The sequence below is a fragment of the Lissotriton helveticus genome, chromosome 7, assembly GCF_964261635.1.
Source record: "Lissotriton helveticus chromosome 7, aLisHel1.1, whole genome shotgun sequence".
Classification (NCBI taxonomy): domain Eukaryota; kingdom Metazoa; phylum Chordata; class Amphibia; order Caudata; family Salamandridae; genus Lissotriton; species Lissotriton helveticus.
Window position 1 is genome coordinate 1,279,436,644 of NC_136068.1, and position 27,225 is coordinate 1,279,463,868.

General features: G+C 48.0%; 1 protein-coding gene across 5 annotated transcripts in view; it reads right to left on the minus strand.

Moving 5' to 3' along the window:
• The window catches only part of NT5C (5', 3'-nucleotidase, cytosolic), a 531,233-nt gene that overhangs the window by 462,641 nt on the left and 41,367 nt on the right, over positions 1–27,225 (minus strand). For 4 of the 5 annotated variants that reach the window (XM_078654501.1, XM_078654499.1, XM_078654502.1 and 1 more), the window contains exon 2: positions 19,402–19,482. The exons of the other annotated variant lie outside the window; for it this stretch is intronic. In XM_078654501.1, coding sequence (XP_078510627.1) covers positions 19,402–19,482 — 81 coding nt within the window. The remainder of the gene's footprint in view (positions 1–19,401; positions 19,483–27,225) is intronic. 5 annotated transcript variants of the gene reach the window in all.

A 27,225-nucleotide genomic window follows, 5' to 3' on the forward strand; every position in this document is an offset into this window, starting at 1 on the left:
GGTAATGAGCAGCCGAAATCACCGAGCGCACCGCGTTAATGGTGCGATAGGCTAGCCCCTCCGAGGCTAACTCGGCCAAAAAATTCAAGATGGGAACGACACCCGCGACCATGGGAACCAAGTCCCGTCGAAGACACCAACGCACCCACCTATTCCAGGCGGAATGGTAGCGCTTCGCGGTACTGGCGGCCCAGGCCTTGGACATAAAGTCCTCAGCTGATCTCGAAAGGCCCGGGAGCGACCAGCATCGCCTGAAAGTCGCCATGCCATCAGTTGAAGAGACCCCTGAATTATGAGTGGGGTGTGACTCCTCGTCCGGATTCAGAAGAAGGCGATGAAATCGGGGGAGTAGGATTGGAAAATCCCAAGAAAGTTCCAGAAGAACCGGAAACAAAACTTGAGACCTCCAAACTTGCGTGATCATTGCCAGCTCTGCCTTCTGGCGGCGCAATTCGGCCGCCGTCGGTACCACCATCGAAAAAGGAGGGAATGCATACGCTTTTTCCTGACTCCAATCCTGCAGGAAAGCGTCCGTGGCCTCCGCTAGAGGGTCCGGCCTCCAGCTGAAGAACCGAGGAAGCTGATGGTCCAAGCGGGATGCAAACAGGTCCACTGAAAAAGGACCCCAGAGGTTGTTCAACCGCTCGAACACCCCAACGTCCAGTTTCCACAGGCTGGAATCCCGCAGATGTCTGGAGTGCCAATCCGCTACTTGGTTGGCCCGGCCTGGTAGGTACTCCGCTGTCACGGAGACGTGATGAGCCAGACAGTAGTCCCAAAACTCCTTCACCAAATTCGGTAGAGCTCGGGACCGAGGACCGCCTAGGTGGTTGACGTATCGAACCGTCGAGACATTGTCCATCCGCAGGAGAACGCACGAGCGTACTGAGTACCGGGTCCAGCAACGCACTGCGAAAGACCACGCCAATAACTCCAGGCAATTGATATGCAAAACCTGCTCCTCTGATGACCAGGCGCCACCAGTGGAGAATTCCCCGCTGCGGGCGCGCCAACCTGACCTGCTGGCGTCCGATTCTATTACCAGATCCGGGACAGATCCAAAGATCGCACGCCCGTTCCAGGCCTCCATGTGAGTGAGCCACCAAGACATCTCGTCCTTCACTTCCGCGGATAGGGGGACCCAACTGATCGTAAGTCATACCCCTTCTGAGGTGGTGCGCCTTGAGACGCTTTAGAGCCCGGTAATGGAGGGGCCCCGGAAAGATTGCCTGGATGGAAGAAGAGAGAAGCCCTACCACCCTGGCAATCTGACGGAGGGAGATGTGGGATTTGACAATCGTCTGGCGTAACACATGTCTGATCCTGGCCATCCTCCGTGACGGAAGGCTTAAGGAGGCTTGTAGTGAGTCCACCACAAAGCCCAGAAAAACTACCTTCTGAGAGGGAGAGAGGACAGACTTGTCTGTGTTGATGATGAAACCCAACCCCTGAAGCAGGTAACCGTCTGATGGAGTTCAAGGCCCAGTTGCTCTGGACACTGGGCCATCAAGAGAATGTCGTCCAGGTAGACAATCATCCGAATACCTTGACTCCGTAGGAATTCCACCGCCGGATGGAGCAGCTTGGTGAAGCACCAAGGGGCAGAGGAAAGTCCAAACGGAAGGGCCGTGAACTCGAAGACCTGACCCCTCCAGATAAACTGGAGGAAACGACGGTGAGGAGGATGGATAGGCACTACCAAGTACGCGTCCTTGAGATCTAGGCGCACCATCCAATCGTTCGGGAGAAGGACGTCCCGAAGAAGTTGGATTCCTTCCATCTTGAAGTGCCGGTAGACCAACCATCCGTTGAATTCCTTGAGGTTGATAACCGGGCGCTTGCCACCGTCTGTTTTTTCCACCAGGAAAAAATTGCTGAGGAAACCTGCAGGATGCTGAACTGATCGACAGATGGCCCCTTTGCTAGCAGCTCCGAGACCTCTCCGTCGATCAGTTGTGCATCCTCCTCTGAAAACACGAGAGGCCGCGGGGGCCTGGATTGATAGGGGCAATCGTAAAACTCTATGTGGAAGCCGTGGATCGTTTGCAAGACCCACGCGTCCGCCGTAATCGCTGCCCAAGCCTCTGAAAAAGCCGCTAGCCGGCCGCCAATGCGCACCTGCTCTGCAGGAATAACACTTACCGCCGGAATTGGTGTTGCCGGAATTATTCTTGAAGACTCCCCGGCCTCGGAAACGTTGACCCTGGGTGGGGTAAAAGTTGTTATAGTTGGCCCAGGTGTTGTATTGCCCTCGCCCGGAGCCTTGACCCTTGGTCAAGTTCTGACCGCCACGGCCGGTCGCGAGGCCCCTACTGCGACCGGCCCCACGAGAGAAACGTTGTTGGAAGACTCTCTTAATGCTGGACTGGGCCTTGTCCAGGGAGGTAAAGGTTGATACGAACTTGCCCAATTCTTTGATGAATGGGTCTCCGAAGAGACCCCCTTGGGCCACCGCTCCTGCCTCCGAGGAGGCCAAGTCCCCCAACATTGGGTCCAATTTAATTAGGAGTGACCGCCGCCGTTCGGTCGAGAGGGCGCAGTTGGCGTTCTCCAGGAAGATGACCACCCTCTGTGCCCAATTCGACAGGACGTCAGGCGAGATCGTGGACCCTGTCACCTTTGCCTCTTCCGCCATGTCAAGGATTTTAGTAATGGGTCCTATAGCGTCCAGCAGTTTATCCTGACAGGAACGCCAGGAGCGGTCAATACCCTTGCGGGGATCTTTTACAAACTTCGCAAGGAACGTGGCCATCTTGGAATCCAGTTCGGGCGTCATAGCTACCTTGCCCCCCAAAGTAGGCCGGGGACATTCTCCCCGCAGGCAACTCCTTGCCTCCTTCTCAAAAGGCTTGCGAAGACGTCCCGCCACAAACTTCGCCACCTTGTCTCCGGGAGTCCAGGCCACGGATGGATGATATCATCCGGGTCCAGCATCCCCGTACTATACAGAGGCAACGCGGCGGCTGAGGTGGATGGTCTCCAAGAACGTACCAAGTCCTCGTCATCGTCAGTGTCCGCCGGTGACACCCCTCCAGGCGAAGAAGGAGCCGTCCCAAAGACACCGAGGGCTCCGGGCCCGACGGTGGCGCAGGGGTGGGAGAGGTCGCCTTGGCCAAAAACGCATCGCGCAGGTGTTCGAAGGCGTCCCTGTCCACACCCTGCGCCCCCGCAGAGGCACCCTCCCTACCGGCCTTCTTCGGGGCGGGAGGCTTTTCCCCGCAGGAGCCGGGACGGCACTCGGCCCAACTGGGTGACCTTGCGCCAGCTTCGCGCACTCTTCCACAATGCGGGCAGACAGGCAGTCCTCCATAGGGCCCGCTATCTCCGTGACACATTGGTAGATGGAGCTGTCTACCGTATTGTAGAACTCATCATCATTCAAGTATTGATACTCTTCCTTCTCATAATACCCCTCTTGGTCCATGCCTGACAGCACGTACACCTCAGGACCTGGCTACAGGGACGTAAAGAAAACACAAGTCCCACCAAGGGTGAGGAAGGCCCTCTACAATGGCCCAGACAGGTGAAGGCCGGAGGCCCTACAATAATATGGTCCGGTTGGAAACCAGAATGAAGGCAGCACCCCCTTCACGGCGCGCAGATCCTCCAAAGGACAGGGCCGTAGCTGCCTCCAGGCGCGCCTTTTGGGCAAAAAAAGAACCTCCAAAGGGTTCCTGGCCACTCTACGACCTCTATTAGGCCCAACGCGGTAAAAAACGCAAAGTGCTGGAGAATTCCGCCCGCAGGCGCTCGATGCGGTAGAACCGCGATACTGACCCCACGCGGGGCGTAAGGACTAAAAATGGGCAAGTACAGACCCAGATAACTGGGCGTTCAGGTGAGGCGGCGGGGGTCAAGGCTCCGACGCGACTCGCTCCTCAGCGCGGCCCCTCTATGTGAGGAGACCGCGCCGAGGAGCAACGAGACGCCGCAGCACCCCCTAGTGGCCGCACAGGCCACCAAACACAGGATAATCGCGTGAGGAGCGACGAAGCGTTCCCGCGATTAAAAGGGACTCTGTAAGGGCAATATAATTAAATACACAAGCAGAAACACCACTCAGAGCCCTCCTTTAGCGCAACAGTTCGCTAGGAATCTAAATAAACAATGCCATAATACCCTACAGAGATGAGGCAAAAAAAGCAATTAACTGGCTGCCAAGCAGCAAAGAAAGAGGAAGAGGACTCAAGATGGAGGACCTATCTACATGTTATGGACACTGTTGAAGGACTAATATTGGACTCTACTCACATGGAATGATGGGAGTAGTAGTTTGTTGGACATTACAGATTTGTGTGTTTTACTGTTTAATGCTTTCTTTACCTGGTTTTTGGTGTATATAAGCATTTGTTGAGCTTTTCTGGGCTGCTGTGAAATGTGTGAAAATAAAGATCGAAGAAGGGAAAAGCATAATCCGAAGACTCCGGTCCTGACATAGAATTATGTGTGTTGTATTAGAATTATTTTAGTGGTGCTGAATTGTGTGTTGTGTAGTAGAATTATGTGGTATGGTGGATAGATGGTGGTGAGAGCTGTAGAGAATGGATAGAAAGGACGAATTTGTGGTATATGTCGTTTATGGAGGTAGCTGTTATTAATATTGAGAGAGAGGAGGAGAAATAGTGTGTGAGAAAGAGAAAGAAGAGGTGCGAATGTACTAGTTGGTTAGAGAGGTATTTTTGTTTATGAGAAGGTATGTTAATAAGAGTAGTGTTTGTGTTTTATTAAGTGCAAGTTTAAAAATGTTTGTGTATGAAAGAAATTGTGTGTTAAGATTTGTAGTTAAGTATATCGTCGATGTGGAGATAGTATATGGGATAGCGAGAGACATGGGTGAGAGAGTAGAAGAGAAAGAAAGCGGTATAAGTGAAAGGGGTACATGGAGGGGAATGGGAGAGGTAGATTAGTGTTTGGTGTGAGAAGGTATAGGACGGTAGTATGTGATAGTGGGTAGTATAGAAAGAAGATAAGTTATGTGTTGGAGGACTGCGAGGGTGAAGTGGTCAGCGCATACACTTTGCACTACATATTTAAGTCAAAAGGTGCTGGTAACGCTATATGTGTAACACTATCCCCCAGATGCATCAAGCACCCATTCTGCGAATTCCATTTTGGGAAAATACCGAATCGCAAACTGGAATTCGCAGAATGGGATGCATCAAAAAATGCGATTCGTAATCGGCCGCAATCGCTGAATGCAAATTTCCAAAAATCGCAGAAAATTTGCAGAATCTCCTGTTTTCCCAAACCGAATATGCGATTTCGCAATTACCGAAATCGCAAATTGCGATCTCGCAAATTGTGAGATCGCAAAAACGGGAAGTCGCATTTTGAGCACAATGATGACATCACAACCAGGAAGTAGGCAGTTCCCTCACTCATTCTGAACACAGAGCTGGAGAGAGGAGGAGGCACAGCTCTGAGCTCTACAAGACACACCCTGCAGCCCCACAACAGAACAGACATCCAACACCAGAATGTCCCAGGATGCAGCAGGAGCCAGTGGAACTGGCAGGAAAAGAAAAAGAAAGTTTTCAGAACAGGAGCTGGAGTTCCTGATTGAGGGGGTCAGCAGTGGCCGAGGCCGACAAAAGGCGCATTTGGCTGCGCATCAGGGCGAAGGTAAACGCCGTAGAAGTGACCCAGCGGTCAATTGATGACCTAAAGAAGAGGTGGTATGATCTCAGAGGGCGTGCCAAGGAGCGCATAGCAGAGAGGCTGGGGGAGCAACATGCCACGGGAGGAGGAGACCCCACAGTTGCCGCCAACACACCACTTGAAGACCTGGTTGAGAACACCATCAACCCTGCAGCCTGTGTGGGGGTCACTCGGCTGGACACCTCCTGACCTACACAACAATCACAAGGTAAGAGCCATGCAACTGCTACCCCGTCCCCTAAGAATGCCCATGCCCCCCGAGCTAGCCATTTGATAACCCCAGTAATGCAGTCCCTGCACATCAGAAACGCACTATTGCATTGTGGGACCTGTAGTGTGACAATCTGATAGCCACACACAGCCAGGGCTGTCAAGCGAAACATATCCCTAAACCCAGTCAGGGAATGCAAGCCTGCATGCATGTTGCAACATCCCATGTGCAAGATTCATATCAATAATCATGCACCCATTTACATCACAGGTGCTGCTGAAGCAGAGACCACAGACAGCGAGGCACTCCATATCGAGGAGACCCCAGAGGAGACAGAGGGAGAGAGCCATCCTGCCCCACAACCTGGACCGTCACACACACCTGCACCTGCACCAGTGCCACCACCTCCACATGCCGACAGGGCCACCCCTGCAGCCACAGGAGGAGTGCAACCACCCCATGCGTCACGCATGGCAGTGGAACAGGCCCCACCACCCAGACACGCCGCACAGACACTGTGCGGTCGCAGGCAAGCGGCCGGTTGAGGCAGCAGCGCAACGGTGGCACACGAGCAGAGAGGGAGCAACAGGCCCAAGATCCAGGGCTAAGGATCGAACGCCGGATGCTAGCTGTGCACCGCAAGCAGGCACAGCACATGGCAGCCATGCAGCTGCAGCTGTACAAGACTGCAGGCAATGTTAATCAGCTCACCGAAAGTGTGCAGGAGTTGACTGCTGCAGTGAAGGAGAACAGCCAACTGATGGTGGCGCAGCAGGACATCACCCGCCACCGCAACCGCCAGCTGCTGACCCGGCTATCAGCATATACCAGGTCAAACCACCTGATCGGGAATGCAACATCCCAACTATCATGCCGGTCCCTGGCAATGCAAATTCAAATGGTGCAATGCAGCCAGGATGTTGCAAGGGCCCTGGAGCAGGTCACCACCGCAATCCAAAACCAACAGGTGTGTGGCCATGCCCATGCAAGGGGGGGGGGGTGATGATGCCAGTGAGGGCACATCCAGCCTGAGCAGCCTGTCTGTGCCGGTGGTACCAGAACTGCGCCACAGTACCAGGCCCAGTGCAGCATCACGGCCGGACACTGCCAACGTGGATTTGGAGAGGCGACAGGGTGCGTCTGGCAGGAGGCGCCAGTGAATGGCTGAACATTAGCAGCAGTGCCATGCTGATGTACCAAGCACGCCTGCTCTGCATTCAAGAGGCTGTATGATGCAATACAGCAGTTATGTTGTTTGTAAAAACAAAAAGAAATATAGATCTTGTTCAAAAAAAGAATGAGAATTTATTTTGAACTCAAATATTACTCATGTCATTATTTCATGTGCCATGCATGAGTGCAGCGTTGTGTGAGGGGTATGGGTGCACTAGAAATAGTTCAGTGTAATGTTGTTGAGGCGCCTGAGTCCTGCAGGATTCTCCCCGCATGCATGATGCACATGTGCAGGTGGCCGGTTGTCCACCTCCGACTCACTACCAGAGATCTCCACAGGTATCCTCCGCTTGGTAGCAATATTGTGGAGTATGGCACACACGGCCACGATGCGGCAGCAGACCTCAGGCTGGTATTTGAGGGCCCCACCAGTCTTGTGTAGGATGCGGAATCGGCTCTTTAACATCCCAAATGTCCGCTCAATTACATTTCTTGTGTGAATGTGCGTAGCATTGTAACGCCGTTCCTGTGGTGTGGCAGGGTGGAGGTATGGGGTGAGGAGGTACTCACGGAGGCCGTAGGCGCTGTCACCTGAAGGATGGGAGCAGAGGGTCAGGGCCTGTTATGCGCAGCTAAATGGTCTTGACATACTGTATGTGGGCATGTGTACTTACCTAGGAGATGTCCTTCGCCAAAGTCACCCCTGGCCAAGCGGGTGTGTATGCCGCTGTGCCTGAAGATGAACGAATCATGCGTGCTCCCCGGGTAATGGGCCACTATGTCAGTGATGTATGTCTTTGCATTGCAGACCATCTGGATGTTTAGTGAGTGGTAGGACTTGCGGTTCCGGTACATGTATTCTGTCTCAGCGGGTGGGTAGATGTGGATGTGGGTACAGTCAATGCAGCCAATTACATGGGGGAATTGCGCGGTGTCATAGAAGTCAAGCTTTGTTTGGTGTAAGTCCTGTTGGGTGGTTGGGAAGGTTATGTAGTGGTGAATCCGGCTCAGCATGGCGTCCAGGAAACTCCGTAGGCAGCGTGACAGTGTGCTCTGGGAGATCCCCCCTACATATGCAACTATCCCCTGGAAGCTTTCGGAGGCCAGGAGGTGCAGGCAGCACAGGACCTGGACAAGGGTGGGCACGGCATTGGTCCTCCTTGTTGGGTGCTGCATGAGGGGGTCAAGGTCTCGGATGAGATTAGTTACCATTGCCCCATTCAGCCTGTATTTGGAGTAGATCTCCTCTTCAGTCTGGCCCAGGAGTGTTATCCGCAGCCGGAAGATGCGCTCCTGGATCCTGCGTTGGTTCCGGGCTGCAGCCTCAGCCGCCTTGCCACGATGTATAGACCTGGCATTGAGAATATCCTCATGCTCCTACTGTGTCTCCTTAAGTGTGTTTGTTTTACCCCACACCTGTTTCTTGTTAGAATTTTTTTTTTTTTAAACGAATTGAACTTCATGGTTACCACCTGGTTTGACTTCTCCTTAAATTGCGACTCGCATTCAGCGATTTTGGTGTTTTTCGCAATTTGCGATGTTTGATGATTTGAATTTGCGATTTATTTGCGAACTCGCAAATTAATTCGCAGAATAAGTGGAAAATCACTGATACAGATTCGCTAAGGGTGTTCCACATTTATTCTGCGAATTTATATTTGCAAATTCGCAATTTGGTGCTTTTTGGCTTAATGAATTGCAGGAGCGGAAATTGCGATCGCAATAGCTGCGAAACAGCTATTGCGATCGCAATTTCGGTTGATGAATCTATGCCTATATTGGACAGAAAATAGAACCAAAAGCAAATTAAAAAAACAGAATGTTAAATGCAAACACCACAGCAGAATTTCCACTGATTTGTGGCATAGTAGTGAGCTCTTCCAGAATCTTCCACAAACACTAACATCTCGTCAGAGTTAGCAAGCGCAATACAAACTTGGTGTAATTTGTTAATGTTCGATTTTACTATCGTACTCCTTGTACAAGCATCCTGTAATGTATCAATGGGAACTTGCTAATTATATTCATGAAGCTCAGGGTGAATCATTCCTCTAAACATGACTATTTAGATCTGATTTGTGTGCTCCATAATATGGTATTAACAGCTCTAATGCAGTCCTGCCAAGCGTCACGCAATAGGCGTGACGCTCACGCATTTCAGTGCGGTGATCCGCATCACCGCACTGAAATAAATTGTCACGCATACCAGCGGCGCCTGTCACTGTGCCCGGCCGGGCTCTCTCTGCTGCCCCCTCCGAGAGAGGTGCGCCGCCCGTCGTGTTCCTAAACACTCACACACTGTCCTGCAGCTCTCAGCTCTGAGAACGCTGCAATGTCGACTCTGTACTCTGCCACAAAGGAGCAGCCTGTTGCCCTGGAAACGAAATGCGTCTGCGACACATGAATTTTAATGGTGCGGCTGCCTGCGGCGCCAGCGCGGCTCATGACACAGGGCTGCCAGTGCCCTGCTCTCGGCCCGACCGGTGATACTGCAGCCAATCACCGACGACCGTGTCACCAGGGGGGCCGGGAATAATTAATCCGGATGTACGGCTGTACAGTCTGCCGTCACGTCCGGCGGCCCGGAAGTAAAGCCGGTGGTGGGGGATTTAAATCTGAGAGTGCCCTGCCACAGACTGCTCTCTCATGCCATGATGTCCGCAGGGGGCCGCAAACCGATTGCGGCCCGGGCGGGGCGGCTGCCTGCATCCCGCAAACCTGAGGCTGCAGCAGCTTGCGAAAGTCAGCTGGTCTGACCAGGAGGACGACGAGTGGAGGCAGCAGCAAGCAGAACACAGGCAGTGCCCTGGCAGTAGTGGCAGTCACTGCTGCACATCGTGGCTGGGCAGCAGCAGGTGGTCAACAGTAGTAAGTAAAGTTTCAGCCCCCACGCAGCGCTGGCTCGAATATTTTCAGTGAGGGGGCGTGGAAGAGATGCCATGAACAGAGAGCTGTCCAATGTGTCTTTGGAACAGAAACTTTGGGGCTTTAGTCCCTCATCTGTTGTTACACAATAAAGGTTCGTTTTTAAAAGGATATTATTAAGAGCTCAGGCTGTGAATGTTTGGCCGGCATAGCTGTACTGCAAGTAACACAGGCAATTTACTCCTGCATTGTTTCCTCCAAAGTTTGGAGTAAGCCTCCGAAATTCTGGAACTCACAAAAGTTCTGAAAGTGCACTCGGAAAACGGTGACATTCGCAGATTCAGACTTGGAGGAGTATTCTTGGAAAACATTTACACTTCCCTGTCCCACTGATGCAAAGCGAGGGAACACGCAGTGACTAATCAGCGCGGGTCTCTCATGAACGGAACTGCACTTCCCAACTTCTTTAGTTTTCACCAAAGAGAGCAACTTTAGGACAACCACCCCAACAGTCGACTGTTTTCAGGGTCTAGTATTCCAGTTACGACTTTGGGAGATGACTTATAACTGCCCTTGTCGGGAGTAAATGTGTAACACCTTCCAAGATGAGAAAGAGCCACATCACCCTGGGACGAGTGTGCTCTGAACACAATCCAGATCTCAATGATCATTAAATGTAATTAATATTGTCTCATTTGATTGATATGTACGTACGAATCAGTCAAATCCTGCTGTTCGTTTAATTCTGGTCAGGTGAAGTCCAACTTTCGAACAAAGAGTATATTTTATTTAATTACAGCGAGCGTCACTGCTCTGCCCGACTGCCTGTAGCTCACTGCTCTCAGGACGCACTGCCCCAGCCCTCCACGCAGCTGACACAGTGAGTGCAGTCCATGAATTAATTTTTAATATTTATTAGTACTAAAGGTCTAAAATATTATTACAGCTTGACTAACCCTGTAACAAAGTGACTGAATACATTAATTATAATAAGCAGCTGAGATCCTCACTGGGGCCTCTCAGCCTGCTTGGTCAGGTCTTACATGTGGCACAGCCTGGACAAACTATTTGTCAATTGTTATTACCTTTTAATTTCTGGTGGTTTACAGCAGTTTCAAGATCTTCTGAGAGTTTTTCGTTGCTCAAATGGGTGTCATTTCTTATATTGATATGTTTACCTGGTCTCCATTGCTTGATTTTGCTCACGAGAAAGTGTCACTCATAGTCGTTGAAATGTCACTCATAATTACAAAGAAATTATGAAAATTTCACACATAGCAATCTGAAACCTTGGCAGCTATGAATGCTCAAAATTCAAATCATTCAAAAAACAATTATCTCAACGTGGGTTTTTGTAAACTGGTTGCTGTGCTCCCACTTGTGTCGTTTCAACTCAAGTGCGTATCTCGTAAAGTTAATCATACCTGCAGCAAAGATTCTCCTATTCAAAAGATCTTTTCTGAACATGGGCATTTAAAGTGTAGACTGTGTTGTCTGTATTAGCATGCACATAATGAAAAATTGGGAGTGCTCTTAAAAATGAAAGTGAATGGTGGTTGAGCTTTTCCTCATGCTACCCATACCCGTATTTGAAATCATTATTGTATTTTTTTCCGATGAGATCATATAATTCCCACTTCAAACGGAGCCGAATGCTTTCCCCATTTTAATCGCTATTCCGCGAAGGTGCTAACGGTGACTGTAATTACAGCGTTTGCATGCACATAATAAAGAATGCTGCATGCTCTCGGAAGTAAAAGTGAATGTTAACCAAGCTTTTTGTTTTTGTAAATCAGCCATCCCGCAGTTTTTCACAATGACTGTTACTGCCATTTTTGCGTGCACATAATACAGAGTGCAGAGTGCTCTCAGAAATGAAAGTGAATCCTAACCGAGAATGCTGCACGTCTGATTTAGTACATCCGTGCCTGTGTTCAAGTCATTCAAGAGCCGCTTACAGACTGGGTGGTTTTATCCCCGATTCAAACATCACTGTGCTTATCCGCGATATTATTTGCCGTCCAGCAAAGATGTTTACCCAGGTCATTAGGTTGGTATTTATCCAATAGAAATGAACGCACATGGAGCGAGGCAGGGAGTAGAATAGGACAGGCAGTAACACAAAATGAGCAGGAAAGCATAAAATAAGGGGCGGTGCTTGTGAAACAGGCGCCGAGCTGAAAGTTTAAGTATGTTCCGGGTAATCAAACAAGCATTTACAATGCAATGGTCTCGTCTTTGTTAAAGTTAGAGCTATTGGCATTGCAAGTGACATTTTTTTTGTTATGTTTTTGTTTTTAAAACATATAAATAAATGGCATTGTCATTTATAATGGCAATAGGTGAGCATTAGAGAGTAGTAGAGAGTATTAGCAGTTATTAGTAGTTAGCAGAGAGTGACTAGTCGATTAATAGAGTATACGTGTATAGAGTAGAGTAGAAGTGATCAATCAATCAATTAAAACTTTATTCGGATACAGTTTTGTGTCCATAAAAGTATACAGATAATTAAAAAAGCATTGTTTAAGATCGTTAAAATATTTAGTACACAATATAACACGGGTATTACACATTTTATAGTAAAAAGAACCGTAACCAATCATTAGCAGCAAAAATTCATATAAAAGAGACATAAACAGAGACATCAGGAAGCTTGTAGGGCCATTAGTTTCTATTACGACCCCAAAGCACAGTCTATCATTTTACGCAGAGTCATAGTTTGCGCGGTATTTAACACACACTTTTATAAATCGGGCTATTGGGACGATGTTATACTCAATGTCCAAACATTGTAGAGCAAGAAGGGCCGGACGGCAATGTCGCAAGCCCATGAATTTCACCAAAGGGATAATCCACCGCTTACGTGGAAATTCATAATAGGTACAAAAAAAGACTATGTGCAATAACGATTGCTCTGACTGCCCATCACATGGGCAAGGGGACAAGGTGCTAGACCAGTCTTTTATCTTCGGAAAAGTTAACTGCCGATGAAAGGTATTAAACCGGAATCGCGTCAAAAGATATTTATCATAAGCGTTGACACTGGTTAGTAAATATGGCTGAATCCCATGTGAGACTTGCACCGAGAGTAGATGGAGATTTGTAGGTTTTAAGATCTCAGATGCCGAGCGAAGCTCACGGAGATGAGATAGACACACATTTTTCAGCTTTTTACGTGAAACTTCTGTTATGGTCTCAGGGATTAGAAAGGATGTTTCCATGTTTACATCTCTGAGAAAGTTATGAACGTAAAGTAACCATGGGATATTTTTCCACTTTTCCAGGGTGAGGCAGTCTGAAATGAGTAAGCGTGTCACTTTACATTCTAAAGTTTGCCAAAGACGGTGCCATAAAAGAATTGGTTGGACAGCAATAAGATCGGAAATATAGTCCTCACCCAACTCCATATGACAACCGAAGGTTGGTGAGCTTTTTGGGGCTGCCAGGAGATACCGCAGGAAGCCGTTTTCTACTTTTTGGATAGATTCCGAGTTTACATGCCCCCATACCCCTGCCCCATACATTGCCACTGGGCAGCACTTAGCCCTATAGATCTGGATGAGTTCCCGCGAGGGGCGCTGACCCAGTTTTTGGGCGAATGTAACCAAGGCTGTTGTAGCTCTAAGGAACCCCATCTTTCTGGCTAAAAGTGCTGGACGCCAGTTAGAAGTATTATCTATCTGGATTCCTAAATAAGGGTATGAGTTTGCGCTTTCCAGGGTGATATTATTGATCTGAGCACCGCCAAGGTGTTTGAGGCGTTTCCCCAAATGCATAACAAATGTTTTCTTAGTGTTTACATTTAAGTCTAAGCTTGCCATGAAAATGCTATATCTATCAAGAAGGAGTTGGAGTTGCCGAGGGGTCCTGGCCATGATGACCGCGTCATCCGCGTAGATCAGTGCGGGTATTGGACGACGATCTATCATGGGCAGGTCCTTACTTCCTTCAAGCATCGCAACCTCCAATCCATTCATGTAGAGATTAAAAAGGAAGGGTGCCAGAACACACCCTTGTCTGACACCCTTGGCTACTGGGAAAGATGTTGTGAGTTCCCCCCGTACCATACCGTCCTTTAGCGGTGGCCCCGTGTAAAGATTTTGGATAAAATATACCAAGGGAGGGTCTACCCCCATGGACAGAAGGAGTTTCCAGAGTTTGCTGTGGGAGACGCAATCAAAAGCCGCCGAGAGATCGACGAATGCTAAATGCAGCCTCCCCTTTTTTGCCCCAACGTATTTACCTATCAACAGAGACAGGTTTAAAGCCTGCTCCACTGTCCCCAGACACTCTCGAAAGCCATTCTGCAGGTCAGAAATCACTTGATTACATTCGGCCCAGTCTTGGAGTCTTTTAAGGAGAAGCCGACCCATAACCTTGCCTGTGGAGCCCAGGAGGGAAATAGGGCGATAACAGGCAGGGTTATTATGGTCGCCTTTTTTAAAAATCGGAAGCAATATAGACGTTGTAGAGTAGGAGTGAGTTGTAGGCAGTAGTAGATAGTGAGTAGTAGAGACAGAGTAGTAGTGAGTAATGAAAAGTACTAAATAGAAATATATGTAGTCTAGTGAGTCGTAGATAGTATATGGAGTAGTAGATATATTTAGTAGAGTGAGTTGTGAATGACTTTTAAAATAGAGTAGCTATTAGAGAGCAGTAGTTAGTTAGTACTTTAGCGTATTAGGGTGTAGTAGAGAGTAGTAGAGTAGTAGAGAGTGAGTATAATATAGTGGATAGTGTAATTGAGTGAGTTGTGAGGTGTTTGACTAGTAGGTAGTAGAGAGTAGTTAGAGGGTGTATTATAGTATGATTAGTACAGTGAGTACCAGAGTGTAAATTGAGAGTATTAGAGAGTAGTAGAGATTGAGTAAAGTCTGAGTAGTTTACAGTAGTAGTAGAGTGAGTAGTTAGTAAAGTGCAGTAGTGCATTATATAGTTATAATAGAGAGTATTATACTGAGTAGTAACAAGTGATTTGTAGAGAGTAGTGTTGAGTTTTTTGGATAGAGTTGTAGAAAGTGAGTAGTATAATTATTTTGAGTAGTAGAGAATGTGTAGTAGACAATTATTAGTAGTGAGTAGAGCAGTAGAGAGTATTAGGGAGTAGAGTATTATATAGTATTTAAGTGAGCAGTATAGAGTTATTTGAGGTGCGGCGAGTGAGTAGTATATTGTGGATAGTTATTAGTAAAGTGTGAGTATGGTATTATAAACAGAGTAGTAGACAGTTAGTAGTAGAGAGTGAGTTGTAGAGTGAGTAGTAGATAGTTTGTATTAGAGGAGTAGAGAGTGTGTAGTAGAGTAGTAGTTATCACTATAGAGTAATAGTTATTAATAGTGAGCATAACTGAGTAATATTTTTTTGTGTAGTAGAGAGTGAGTAGCAGAGAGCGAATAGAGAGTAGTACAGAGGAATAGTGTGATTAGCAGAGTTGTAGTAAAGAGTGAGTATGAAAGTCAGTTAGTAGCAATGAGTAAGAAGTTGACAGTTAGTAGTAGAGTGAGTAATGGTGAGTATTATAGAGTGAGTAGTAGAGTGTGTAGTTGATTATTAGAATTATTAATATAGAGTAATAGGTAAATAGAGTATTAGTGTATTATATAGTTGTAAATAGTATTTTAGTGAGTAGTAGTGAGTATCAATAGTAGTATTTACCAAGAAGAGAATAGTAGAGTGTGAGTAGTAGAGTGATTTGTGAGTATTATAGAGTTGTGTAGTAATTAGTATAGTAGTGGAGTGAGTTATTTTGTATTAGAGAGGGATTATTAAAGAGTGAGTAGTAAAGTGTTATTATTAGAGTGTGATTAGCAGAGTTGTAAAGAGTGAGTAGTGGAGTAGTAGAGTGTTAGTAGTGTTAATAGTTTTAGCAGAGTGAGTAGTAGAGAGTGTGTTGAGTATTAGTGTTATTAGTAGAGTAGTAGATAGTAGTATGTATTATAGTGTTGTAGAAAGGCAAACGTTAAGTGGGTGTAGCGCTCACCAGTGCCTGTCACTGCAACCCTCCACACTCCTCAAGCGCGCTTCCGAGGTCTCCTAAGCAGCCGCTATTCTTTAAAGCCATAAACCCTGCATTTACCTAGAACCCTTCCCTTGGCTTATTTACCAATAAACTGGCATTCATTCCGTGTCCGTCCTTTAAGTCTTCAATCAAGAAAGTGCTCCTCCTCCACCCTAACTCCCCTCGGACCAATCCACGTCCTTAAGCCCCACATTGTATTAATTTGCAAATTCCACAACATCCCTCCTACCAATCCGAGAGACACACACGCTCAGTCATTTCTGGCAATTTGAGCGCTCAGTCACAGCATGCCCGCAGTGTCCCAGGATCCCCCCACCCCTGCTGTCGGCTGCACTGTCCTAAAAGACCTCGAAGCCAAGCCTTCACTACGGCTAAATGCCCCCCAAAGTTGGCAGCGGGTCCTGCGGAACGCCCCAGGGATGGCCGGCATGTGGGAAAACCCCCATCCCCCACCGTCAGACCTAAGTGCGAGCCGAGGGCCAGGGGGGGAACCGATGTCCAAAGACCCTCCGCGCCCAAAGGCCACCTGCGGTATCGAGGCCCTGCCATGAAAGCGCAGAAGGCCGGGTCCCACACACCCAGCCCCACGCCCCACACTCGACCAGACACTACACCGAGCCATCGAGAGACTCCTGCAGACGGATTCCTGCCCCTGTGGGATGCCCGCCCTGTGCGACCCCCAGCATCCGGCCCGATCCCCCCAGCGCCATCCACTGCCACAAGGCACTACCCTGCTGCCTTGTAGACTATGCATCCTAAGGCCTCACAGCTCCCCTAGACCCCCGCCCCGCCCCTCACCTCACATTCTGCAGCAGCAGCAGCAGCACCTCTCTTCTCCGTAACCTTCCCAGGAACCTTACCGGCTCTTCTCTGCGGGGACTCCTCTTCGCCCGGTCCCTCTTCTGGGACCGGGACTTCAATGGGGAGCCGGCGAGGCTCCAGCCAGTGTCCTGTGGAGGCGGGGTGGGCTCCCCTCCTCCTCCGCACCGCGCTGCTCCTCTATCTCCCGGTCTTGGAGCGCGGGGTAGGCTAACTATTAAGGTAATCGGGTTTGACTAAATCCTAGCGGGATTCTTGGCTCTTAGTCTTATTAGCTCTTTCACACCTACTCACATGCTAGGTACACTTAGGTACATCTAGACAGGCATCTTAGGAGTATGTGCTTTATTTCATAAATGCATTTTATATTGATGTATATGTTCATGACTATTGCAAAATGGTAGAACTGTATTATTCCTTTTCATTCCATGTACTGCTGATCCTATATCTCTTCTACTGTGTAACAGTTGTAGCAGTGCATATATTTTACACTAGAAGAACAACAGTACAATAAATTCTTATTGTAAACACGCTCGAATGTTTCTTCTGTGTATCTCTCTGAGACAAAATGAGCAAGCACGAGTGAGTGGGTCAAAAGTAGTATATTGTTTCCATGAGTCTGAGGAATCAAGGTATGTTGTGTTCTGAGGTTGCCAAAAACGAATCTCTCTGATAAAAGGAGATTCTAGTGGCACTGTGAGCTAGCTAATGCAAATTAGGCTAACATACGTGGTGGGGGGGGGGCACAGAGTCCGTCTACCACCGGTGTATGTTGTCCAAAAGCACAGGTCCTGCATGAGGGTACTATAGGAACTACACTACAGGGTTGACGACAGCCTGAGGAACTCAGGATGCATCAGGACCAATTGCAGAATTGTTTAGGACTTAGTGGACATCAAAGGAGCAGTGCGATCTTCAGCTTCATGTCCTCATGCCTTCTTGCTAGACTTGAATTGGCAGGATGGGTAAAATGCTTATGTCTAAACTTTGACTCACTGCAATACTTTGACCAGGAAGTAAACTTTTCCCAGGGACAGCCTTGTGATCGGGACTGCGATTGAGCCCATAACTAGGAGTGGGGCCTATGCTTTGGCAGTGACCTCTTCTTACGTACAGTGACAGAATTTTTCCTTCGGCTTCCGAATCATTTTTGGGTGCATGAGGACACACCGAAGCCCACAGACAACATACATGCCTCCTTCTGGTTTGTGACCAACATTTGCTTCCTACAGTATCGGCACAGCATGAATCCTGTCATTTTCAGTGGGGACATCATTCCCTAGCACCATGTAAAAATGTTTTTGGGACCAACGTAAGAATGTCTCACTCGCCTAATGTCACGTGTGGTTGTGCTGCCGAATATTCTGTACTGTTTGTTACTTAGATTTTTATTATTGTCTCTTTGCAAAAATCAAACAAATTGATTATTAAAAAAAAATATTTTGGGTGTCATCGAAGACCTGGGACGTTTGGAGTGGATTTCTAGATCCATGTCAGAGTCGCAGAAAGAAATTAACTGACATCAGCTAGCAGGACTGAGGCTTGTATGCAGATTTGAATACGAAAGAGAATGAAACCGTGAAGTGGACTAGCTGCTGAGTTGTGTTAAAAGGCAGCTGTAAACCCTCAGATAGGTGATTGCCATGTTGGAGCTGAAGAGAGAAGTAGAAGCCAGAAAAAAAATAAAGAACCAGCTAGGGGCATGGACTAAAGAGGCAGGAACCCAAGAATACTCACCAACTAGCAGGATAGCCTTTCAAGTGAACACTGATCTTGTATTCCCGTTCCTCATCTTCCATGACAGGAGAAGAGATGCGACAAAAGGATCAAGAACAAAAGGCTTTAACTGAGAAACATGAACGGTAGGATGAATCTTCCAAGAGTTAAGAAGACTGAGCCTAAATATGACTGAATAAATTTGTTTCATTGGGGACTCGCAACATTTGAGTGGGCAATAACCTGAAAGACATCCAAACCTTCTCTCCCACCTTTAGTTTACAGCTGGTCTTCCTATCCTGTCAGCACCAGCCTTCATAACTGTCTTACCATACTGACGATTCCAAGCAATCACTCTCCTTTCAGAGTCAAGTTTCTCTACAAAATCAGCAGCAGCAAACACAAGAGGACTAGACAGCACAGAAGAGGGAAGGGAACGAGGACGGAAGGCCTGAACACAGTGGAATGGGGAGACTTTAGTCCCAAGACTTTAGACTTCTTATTAGATCTAATAAGAATTTCAAGCCATGTTAACATTGAATGTCGTTCTTGTATTGAAAATGCGTTATTTGATTCAATTAATTTAGAAAGTCACTCTTGAATTTTAAAATTGTGAATATTAAGGAGTAGTTAAATAAGATTTGTACTGAGCAATAGAATTCTGAAAGTATAATTTTCAGACAATTTCTTAAATTCTACATTTATATTAAAAAGAAAATTTGAATAATAAAAAATCATCTTTTGAATGAAACTGGTTGCATTCTATTGTATTAGACTGTATTATATAGTGTTGGCTGTACAGGTTCAGAATTATTATTTTCAATTTCCTAAATGTGTTTTCTTCATACTTGATATGATAGGATGTTACATAGAGCGCTACATCCTGGAGAATAGTAGGCCATCAGAAGGAATGCAAGACACGCTGTAAGGTTAACTTACCCCACAATAGCCTGCCGCTGCCAAATCATGACACATTTCCAAAACCTCGGTTTGAAGACTCTTAGTTGGAACCAAGGCCTGCTGGAAAAATATAGATTCCGTCAGTAAGTCAAGGGCATTTGACTTTGCAGAACATCAATATCTTCCAGAGAGAGCTCAGTGCTCTCGTGTGCTTAAAAAAGGACCTTGTCAGACACAATAACTCTGTCAGGGACCAAAAGGACAGTTTCCTCTGAATCCTAGACCACATTGACCTGTCGAGACTAGGCATCAGTAAGAATGTTGTAAGTGTCATGGATATGAGTTACAAAAAAAGTCATATTGTGAAAAGAAATATGCCTTTTTCTGCTATTTCTACAATGCATGATCTGCAGAAACTGGAGGTTTTTATCATGCATCCGATCCCCAAAAGGTTTACCTGCTCCCACTAAAAGATGCTGCCATTCCATACAGGCATGTTTAAGGCCAAGAACTTGCATTACAGAATCAAGGATTCAAAACATGGGAGAGGTAAAAGATGGGATGCTCCAGGTTGTCCTTCTAATGGAACTGAAGCAGAACTGCTCCCACAGAATAATTAGAGGCATCAGTTACTACAATACATTTCTTGAAAGGAACTGGGTACCTGAGAATTTGGAACTGGGTGAAGGCCTAATAAAGGCATTTGTAGTCCAAGAAAAACCTTTAGTTAGGTTCTCCTTTTGCATAGTTGCACAAATGGGACTAGCCATTTCAGCAAAGTTTTTAACAAACTGTCTACAAAAGTTAGTCAGCCACTCAAAACGGTAAAGAGCTTAGGAGGATCCACATATAATCAGTCCTCATAGAGACAAAAGACCAGCTAATCCCTAGTGGCGGCTCCTCTGCTTAGAGTGAGGAGCCATGCCCCACTGCTCACTGAGTGAGCAATTAAAAATTGAAAAATGATAATAATTTAACGTTATTATTATATTATTTAAAGGTACCGGCTACGTTGTTTGGGGATGGGGCAGGGCGGGTCAGGCTGGTCTGTTTAGAGACGGGGGAGGAGTGGTGGCAACTTCCTAAGTGCGCTTGAATGTTTGGCCGGCGAAACTTTCGTGCGCACTTTGTATGTTCTTCACCCAGGCTACTTTACAGCCTGGGTAGAGAACATGCCCAGGGTCCCATTCCCTGTCTGAGCACCGAACCACAGTGCTCAGACCAATCATGACGCTACATTGTAGCGTTGCATTTGGCTCAGGGTACCCTGGGTCCTTACCAATCACAACACTGCATTACAGCGCTGCGATTGGCTCAGGGGAGCCTGGGTGCTTCTTGCTTCCACAGAAGCCAGGAAGAGTACGAGAGGACAGAGGAAGGGTGGCGGCCAGCCGCATCCAGGTAAGAGTTTGTTTTTTATTTATTTTTAATTCCCTCCCCTCTTCCTCCGCTCCCCCACTCTCCCCCCCACGCCTGTTCGATAGCAGCTGCAACTGCTATTCCACTTCGGTTCTCCTAAATTCACACTGCACCACCTTACAGGATAGATGGCTTTCACTGAGAAGGACTGAAGGTACATGAACTCAATGTTCCGGAAGAGTAGCAGAGAAGATCAGAATATCATTCAGGTATACCACAAGAAATTAGTCCAGGATGTCCGAGAACAAGTTGTTAAGGGACCTCTAGACAACTCCTGGTGCATTTGTAAGGCTTAGGGAGGTCGAAAGGCCATCTTCTACTCATCACCTACCTTAACCCAGTGAGAAACGGTAATCTCCATGGAGATCTACCTTTGTGGACCTTCTGCACCACAAACTGACTCATGTAAGTGTTTGGTGAGTGGAAGAGGGTAAAGGCACTTAATGGTGATCTTATTAAACTATGATAAACAATGCACGGTCTAAGCTCTTTGGACTTCTAAGGGGTGAAAAAGGGAAACTACCTCACTTGATTCAGACTGGACAATCAGGCCATTCAGAAGATTCTCATCAAGATATCCCTTCAGAATCAGTTTATCCTGCTGGGACAGCCTTTTCCACCATAGGAAATTATAGCTCTGGGTACAGTCAGGATGGCATAATCCATATCTCAGTGAGGAGGAAAAGACACAGGGCTAGGCTTCTGAAAGAAATCTTTAAACTCCTAGTCAGCCATAATAATGGACAAAGTCTGACCAATAGTAGCATGAGACGGGTCTTCCGAAAGTTCTTGTATCACGAGAGCCCAATAACTCCAGTCTGAGTATCAATTATCTCTGCAGAACTTGAATGCAGAGAAATGACTCTGGTCCCCCAACTGACGTTAGCAATTGTGTTGTTCCAGCTAGTGTATCCCAAGCACTATGGCATAATTCGGGACGTGATTAAATTTAAAGTCATCTTATGACTCCCTAAAGACACTAAGAGTGGAACCGTGAAGGAGGTCACGAGACCGAAAGTAAAAGGAGATCCATTGACTTTAGGTGATCTGGAGATGACTTCTTCCTATTTAGAATTTCCAAACATCTTCCTGAAGTTTGCCAAGAAATTGGCATTATTGTTCAATCAGGGATATTAAGTGACAATTAAGGAAGCAATCAGATACTCCATTCTGGATCTGTCAGAGAACAATTGTCCAGATCAAAGGCAAACTACACTACCAGGCCATTCAGAAACGTAATAAATCTTGAAGGATCTCCAGAATACTTTCACTAGAAGACAGAAGCCCCTTTTTAGGTCGAGCAGACTACTCTCAATGCGTGAGCATTGAGAGTCTGCTACAGACCTAATGTGGCCCGTATTCAGGAGAGTGGACACGACTCAGACGCGCGCTTTTGCAGTCTCAGTTTTGACCGCGGGAGCGCGCGTCTGAGCCGCGCCTGCGCAGATGAACTCCCAGCCCCTACTTTCGCGTCGCTCTGCTCTCATGCATGAATGGCACAGACACAGCCAGCCCCCACCCCTCTGCATGCACACACATACAGGGGCGCGCGCACATAGACAGACAGACACACACACGCACACACGCACACACACATACGCGCGCGCACCCCCTCCCCCCACACTTACCGGGGTCTTTTCGTGTGTCCCTGTCTCCCTCGGCAGCCTGCGGGTCAGTCTTGACAACAGGCGGGGCTCTCCACGACCACGGGAGCTCCGCTAGTTCACAGGCAAATCTTCCGGCTGACTACAGAAGCGCGGGGCTCCCGTCCGCTTCCTGTTTGCGGCCCCGCCCCCGTCCCAAAACAAGTTGCCTGGCTTCCGTTCTAATCCGGACTGCAGACATAAAGCCCACAGGTAGGTCCCCGGGTTTCCTTTCACGGGTAATACCTTGTTAACATTTGCCAATGTGTGTTCCTTCTATAAAGTGCAACATGAAATAATACAACTTACATTTGTGCATAGCTTGCGAAAGAGCCTGGCAGTGACGAATGCTCAATTAAGTACCGGAAACGTATTTAAAAAGAAAAAAAAAAGCCCTGAGGCGGACGTTCCTACATGACGAATTTTCTATCTGAAGCAACGGGCAGAGAAAGTACCGAGTGCGTTTGTGTTAATGATGGTTGTTGCTCAGAAATTGGCTGACATAAATGCAAATCCACAACCGTTGCTGTCTGGGAGAATCAGCCCACGCGCCAAATCATCGTGGAAGTGACTCATCTGTCAGCGGATGTGTTTGCGTCATTAATTACACTGGCCAAGTGGCCCGGAAGTCTTCCTATCGGATGATTCAAATGCATAGAAAAGGTACAGTTAAGTAACAGATCTGGTCAGACGGCGTCCACATATATGTATCTAATGTAGATGGCGGGCTTGTTGTTATATAAGTCAACATGGAGACTCATGGGAGAATAGTAAAGCATGGCAATTAAACTCATTGTTTTGACAAATGAGATATCTTTATGTCAATGTTCACCTCCATCGAGTATGAAAATCAATGGGTGCTGGCACGTCGTAGTAATATTATGGCGAATGCCAGATCCTGCCCTTTGTTCATGTGTTTGGCGGGGTTTGCTTCAAGGGTGCCGTGATTATAGCTAGAAAATTACGGTGACTTTTACCATTCAGCCAGTGAAGCGATTCCATCGGCCCCTAGAGCCACGGGGGGGGGGGTTGTTCAGAGCGTAGGGAGCAGCAGGCTTGCTTCAGTATTACAAAAGCAGTGTGAGTGAGCTCTCAGCACCAACGGCGCGCCTGCTCTCCCGCCGTGGGTGCCTGGTGTGGAAAGTCCCGGTGCTAGCTGTGCTCCAAGTGACTGTCGCCAAGGCCCAGATTCCCTTCCGTTGCCAGACAGGACACCGAAGTGGAAGGCAGTACGTTGTGGTGTTAATGGCTTAAAATGTTGTTTAATGAGCCCCTTGTCACTTAAAATTCATTTCACGTCCCGTGTTCTAACTGTTACGCATAGTAATTCGCGTTAATATAGATGGATGATTTTGTTTCATAACAATATGCATATGCAAGGTTAGCAAGTTAATAACGTTGGCAGTACGGTGTAAGCATGATTAACATGACTTTGTACTTTCAGTGCTTCGCATTGCTCCGATGAAGCACTGAGTACAGCCAAAAGATTTTGGTATTTAATTAAATATTTTATTTAGCTTGTCAGAAAATTTTTATGTAGTTCAACATCCTCGTGTGTTAAGTACACCACCTGGGGACATATCTGATGATGTGAATTCTTATTGTATCCTAACCAGTTTTCCGTCTCTATTCCCATTTGTTTGGCATCATTAATTCTCCTTTACTATTGTAGTGTTCCTTGTACTACGGTAATCTCTAATGCACCGAAATCCACGATATTTTTGCTTTTGTCTCTCAGGTTTTTGGCCTTCTGTCATGGTGAGACCCAATATTGGGGGTCTCACAAGTGGTCAGGGTCTGAGGGTACGACGTGCCCACACCTTTTCAGTTTAAGAGAATCCGTTCCACCCACTTTGTTGTGAAAAAACAACTGTCCCGGTACGGTTAATTCGGACAGCTGAAATGCCTCAGCTGAAGTTTCAGATGGGTAGTCTCCTGTGGCTGTGAAATCGAGGGAGGGATAGGACGCTAAACAAGCCTTCTTACCAGGGTGCCTGCTCGAGTGAAATAAATGTAAATGTGCCCCACTGGTTAATCTGCAAATGTAAAGGGTACTTAGAAGCAAGATTTAGATTTAAATGATGGAATCACTTGAAGCTTGCTGATGGCATATATTTATTTTTTTGGAGTGGTATAGCAAGGAAGTTACCAGCTGAGCTATGAAGTGTGTCCTTTTAAAGGACAGTTATACAAATATTTCACCACATACGATCTGGGTATTACTCTAATCTATATTTTGGATGCATTTTTTTAGGTCTCGTCTCTCAATGCGCATGCGCATTGAGCGAGACTATAGGGGCATAAACAACGTTTACCTAGACTGGCGATTTGATGCTGACCAGGTCAAAGGGAAGGCTATTGACAGAGTAGGTAGCCACCACATCCACCACCAACAAGTCCACGACAACCACCACCGTGTCCACCACCACCGTGTCCACCACCACCACGTCCACCACCACTACGTCCACCACCACTACATCCACCACCACCACATCCACCGCATCCACCACCACATCCACCATCACCTCCACATCCACCACCACATCCACCACCACATCCACCATCACATCCGCCATCACATCCGCCATCACATCCGCCATCACATCCACCGCCACATCCACCGCCACATCCACCGCCACATCCACCACCACATCCACCACCACCACATCCACCACCACCACATGCACCACCACCACATTCACCACCACATCCACCACACCCACCACCACCACATCCACCACCACATCCACCACACCCACCACCACCACATCCACCACCACATCCACCGCATCCACCACCACATCCACCACCACCGCATCCACCACATGCACCACCACTGCATCCACCACTGCATCCACCACTGCATCCACCACCGCATCCACCACCACATCCACCGCCACCGCCACCACCACCACATCCACCGCCACCACCACCTCCACATCCACCTCCACCTCCACCTCCACCTCCGCATCCACCTCCACCTCCACATCCACCTCCACCGCCACATCCACCGCCACATACACCGCCACATACACCGCCACATCACCACCACACCCACCACCACCACATCCACCACCACCACATTCACCACCACCACATTCACCACCACTACATTCACCACCCCATCCACCACCGCATCCACCACCGCATCCACCACCGCATCCACCACCGCATCCACCACCACATCCACCACCACATCCACCATCACCTCCACATCCACCATAACATCCACCATGACATCCACCGCCACATCCACCACCACATCCACCACATCCACCACATGCACCACCACCGCATCCACCACCACATCCACCACCACATCCACCACCACCATATCCACCACCACATCCACCGCATCCACCACCACCACATCCACCACCACCACATCCACCGCATCCACCACCACCACCACATCCACCATCACCGCCACATCCACCGCCACATCCACCGCCACATCCACCGCACCCACCACCACACCCACCACCACTACATCCACCACCACCACATCCACCACCACCCCATCCACCACCACCACATCCACATCCACCATCACCTCCACGATGACATCCACCGCCACATCGACCACCACATCCACCGCATCCACCACCACCACATCCACCGCATCCACTACCACCACCACATCCACCACCACATCCACCGCATCCACCGCATCCACCACCACATCCACCACCACCTCCACATCCACCATGACATCCACCGCCACATCCACCACCACATCCACCACAACCCCCACATGCACCACCACCGCATCCACCACCGCATCCACCACCGCATCCACCACCGCATCCACCACCACATCCACCACCACATCCACCACCGCATCCCCCACAACCACCACCACATCCAACGCATCCACCACCACTTCCACCACCGCATGCACCACCACCGCATGCACCACCACCACATCCACCACCACCACCACATCCACCACCACCACCACATCCACCACCACCACATCCACCACCACATCCACCACCTCATCCACCACCGCATCCACCACCGCATCCACCTCATCCACCACCGCATCCACCACACCCACCATCACTTCCAGCATCACTTCCACCACCACTTCCACCACCACATCCACCACCACATCCACCACCACCACATCCACCACCTCATCCACCACCGCATCCACCACACCCACCATCACTTCCACCATCACTTCCACCATCACTTCCACCACCACATCCACCACCACATCCACCACCACATCCACCACCACATCCACCACCACTTTCACCACAGCCACCACCACCACATCCACCACCACCACATCCACCACCACCACATCCACCACCTCCACCACCTCCACCACCTCCACCACATCCACCACATCCACCACCACCACATCCACCACCACATCCACCCCCATCACCACCACATCCATCATCACCACCACCACCACATCCCCCAGATCCACCACCACCACATCTATATGTGTGTGTGTGTGTATGTGTGTGTGTGTGTGTGTGTGTGTAGGTGCAAATGTAATGTTCTTGGATTTTCGTCACAATAAAATACACTGAACATAATCTTCACAAAAGTTATTTACAAACGTTTAAGCTATTGCCATTATAAATTATAATAAATTTTATTTAAGTATTAATTATTTACAAAATTAAAAGCCATTGTTATTTGTAATATCAATACATCTAAGTCACGTAAATACAACACACATTGCATTACAAATGCTATAGGTGTCACATTTGCGAAAGTTAAAACTATTGACATTGTAACTGACAAAGCTATTAATTTTGCTATTTTCAAAACCAACACA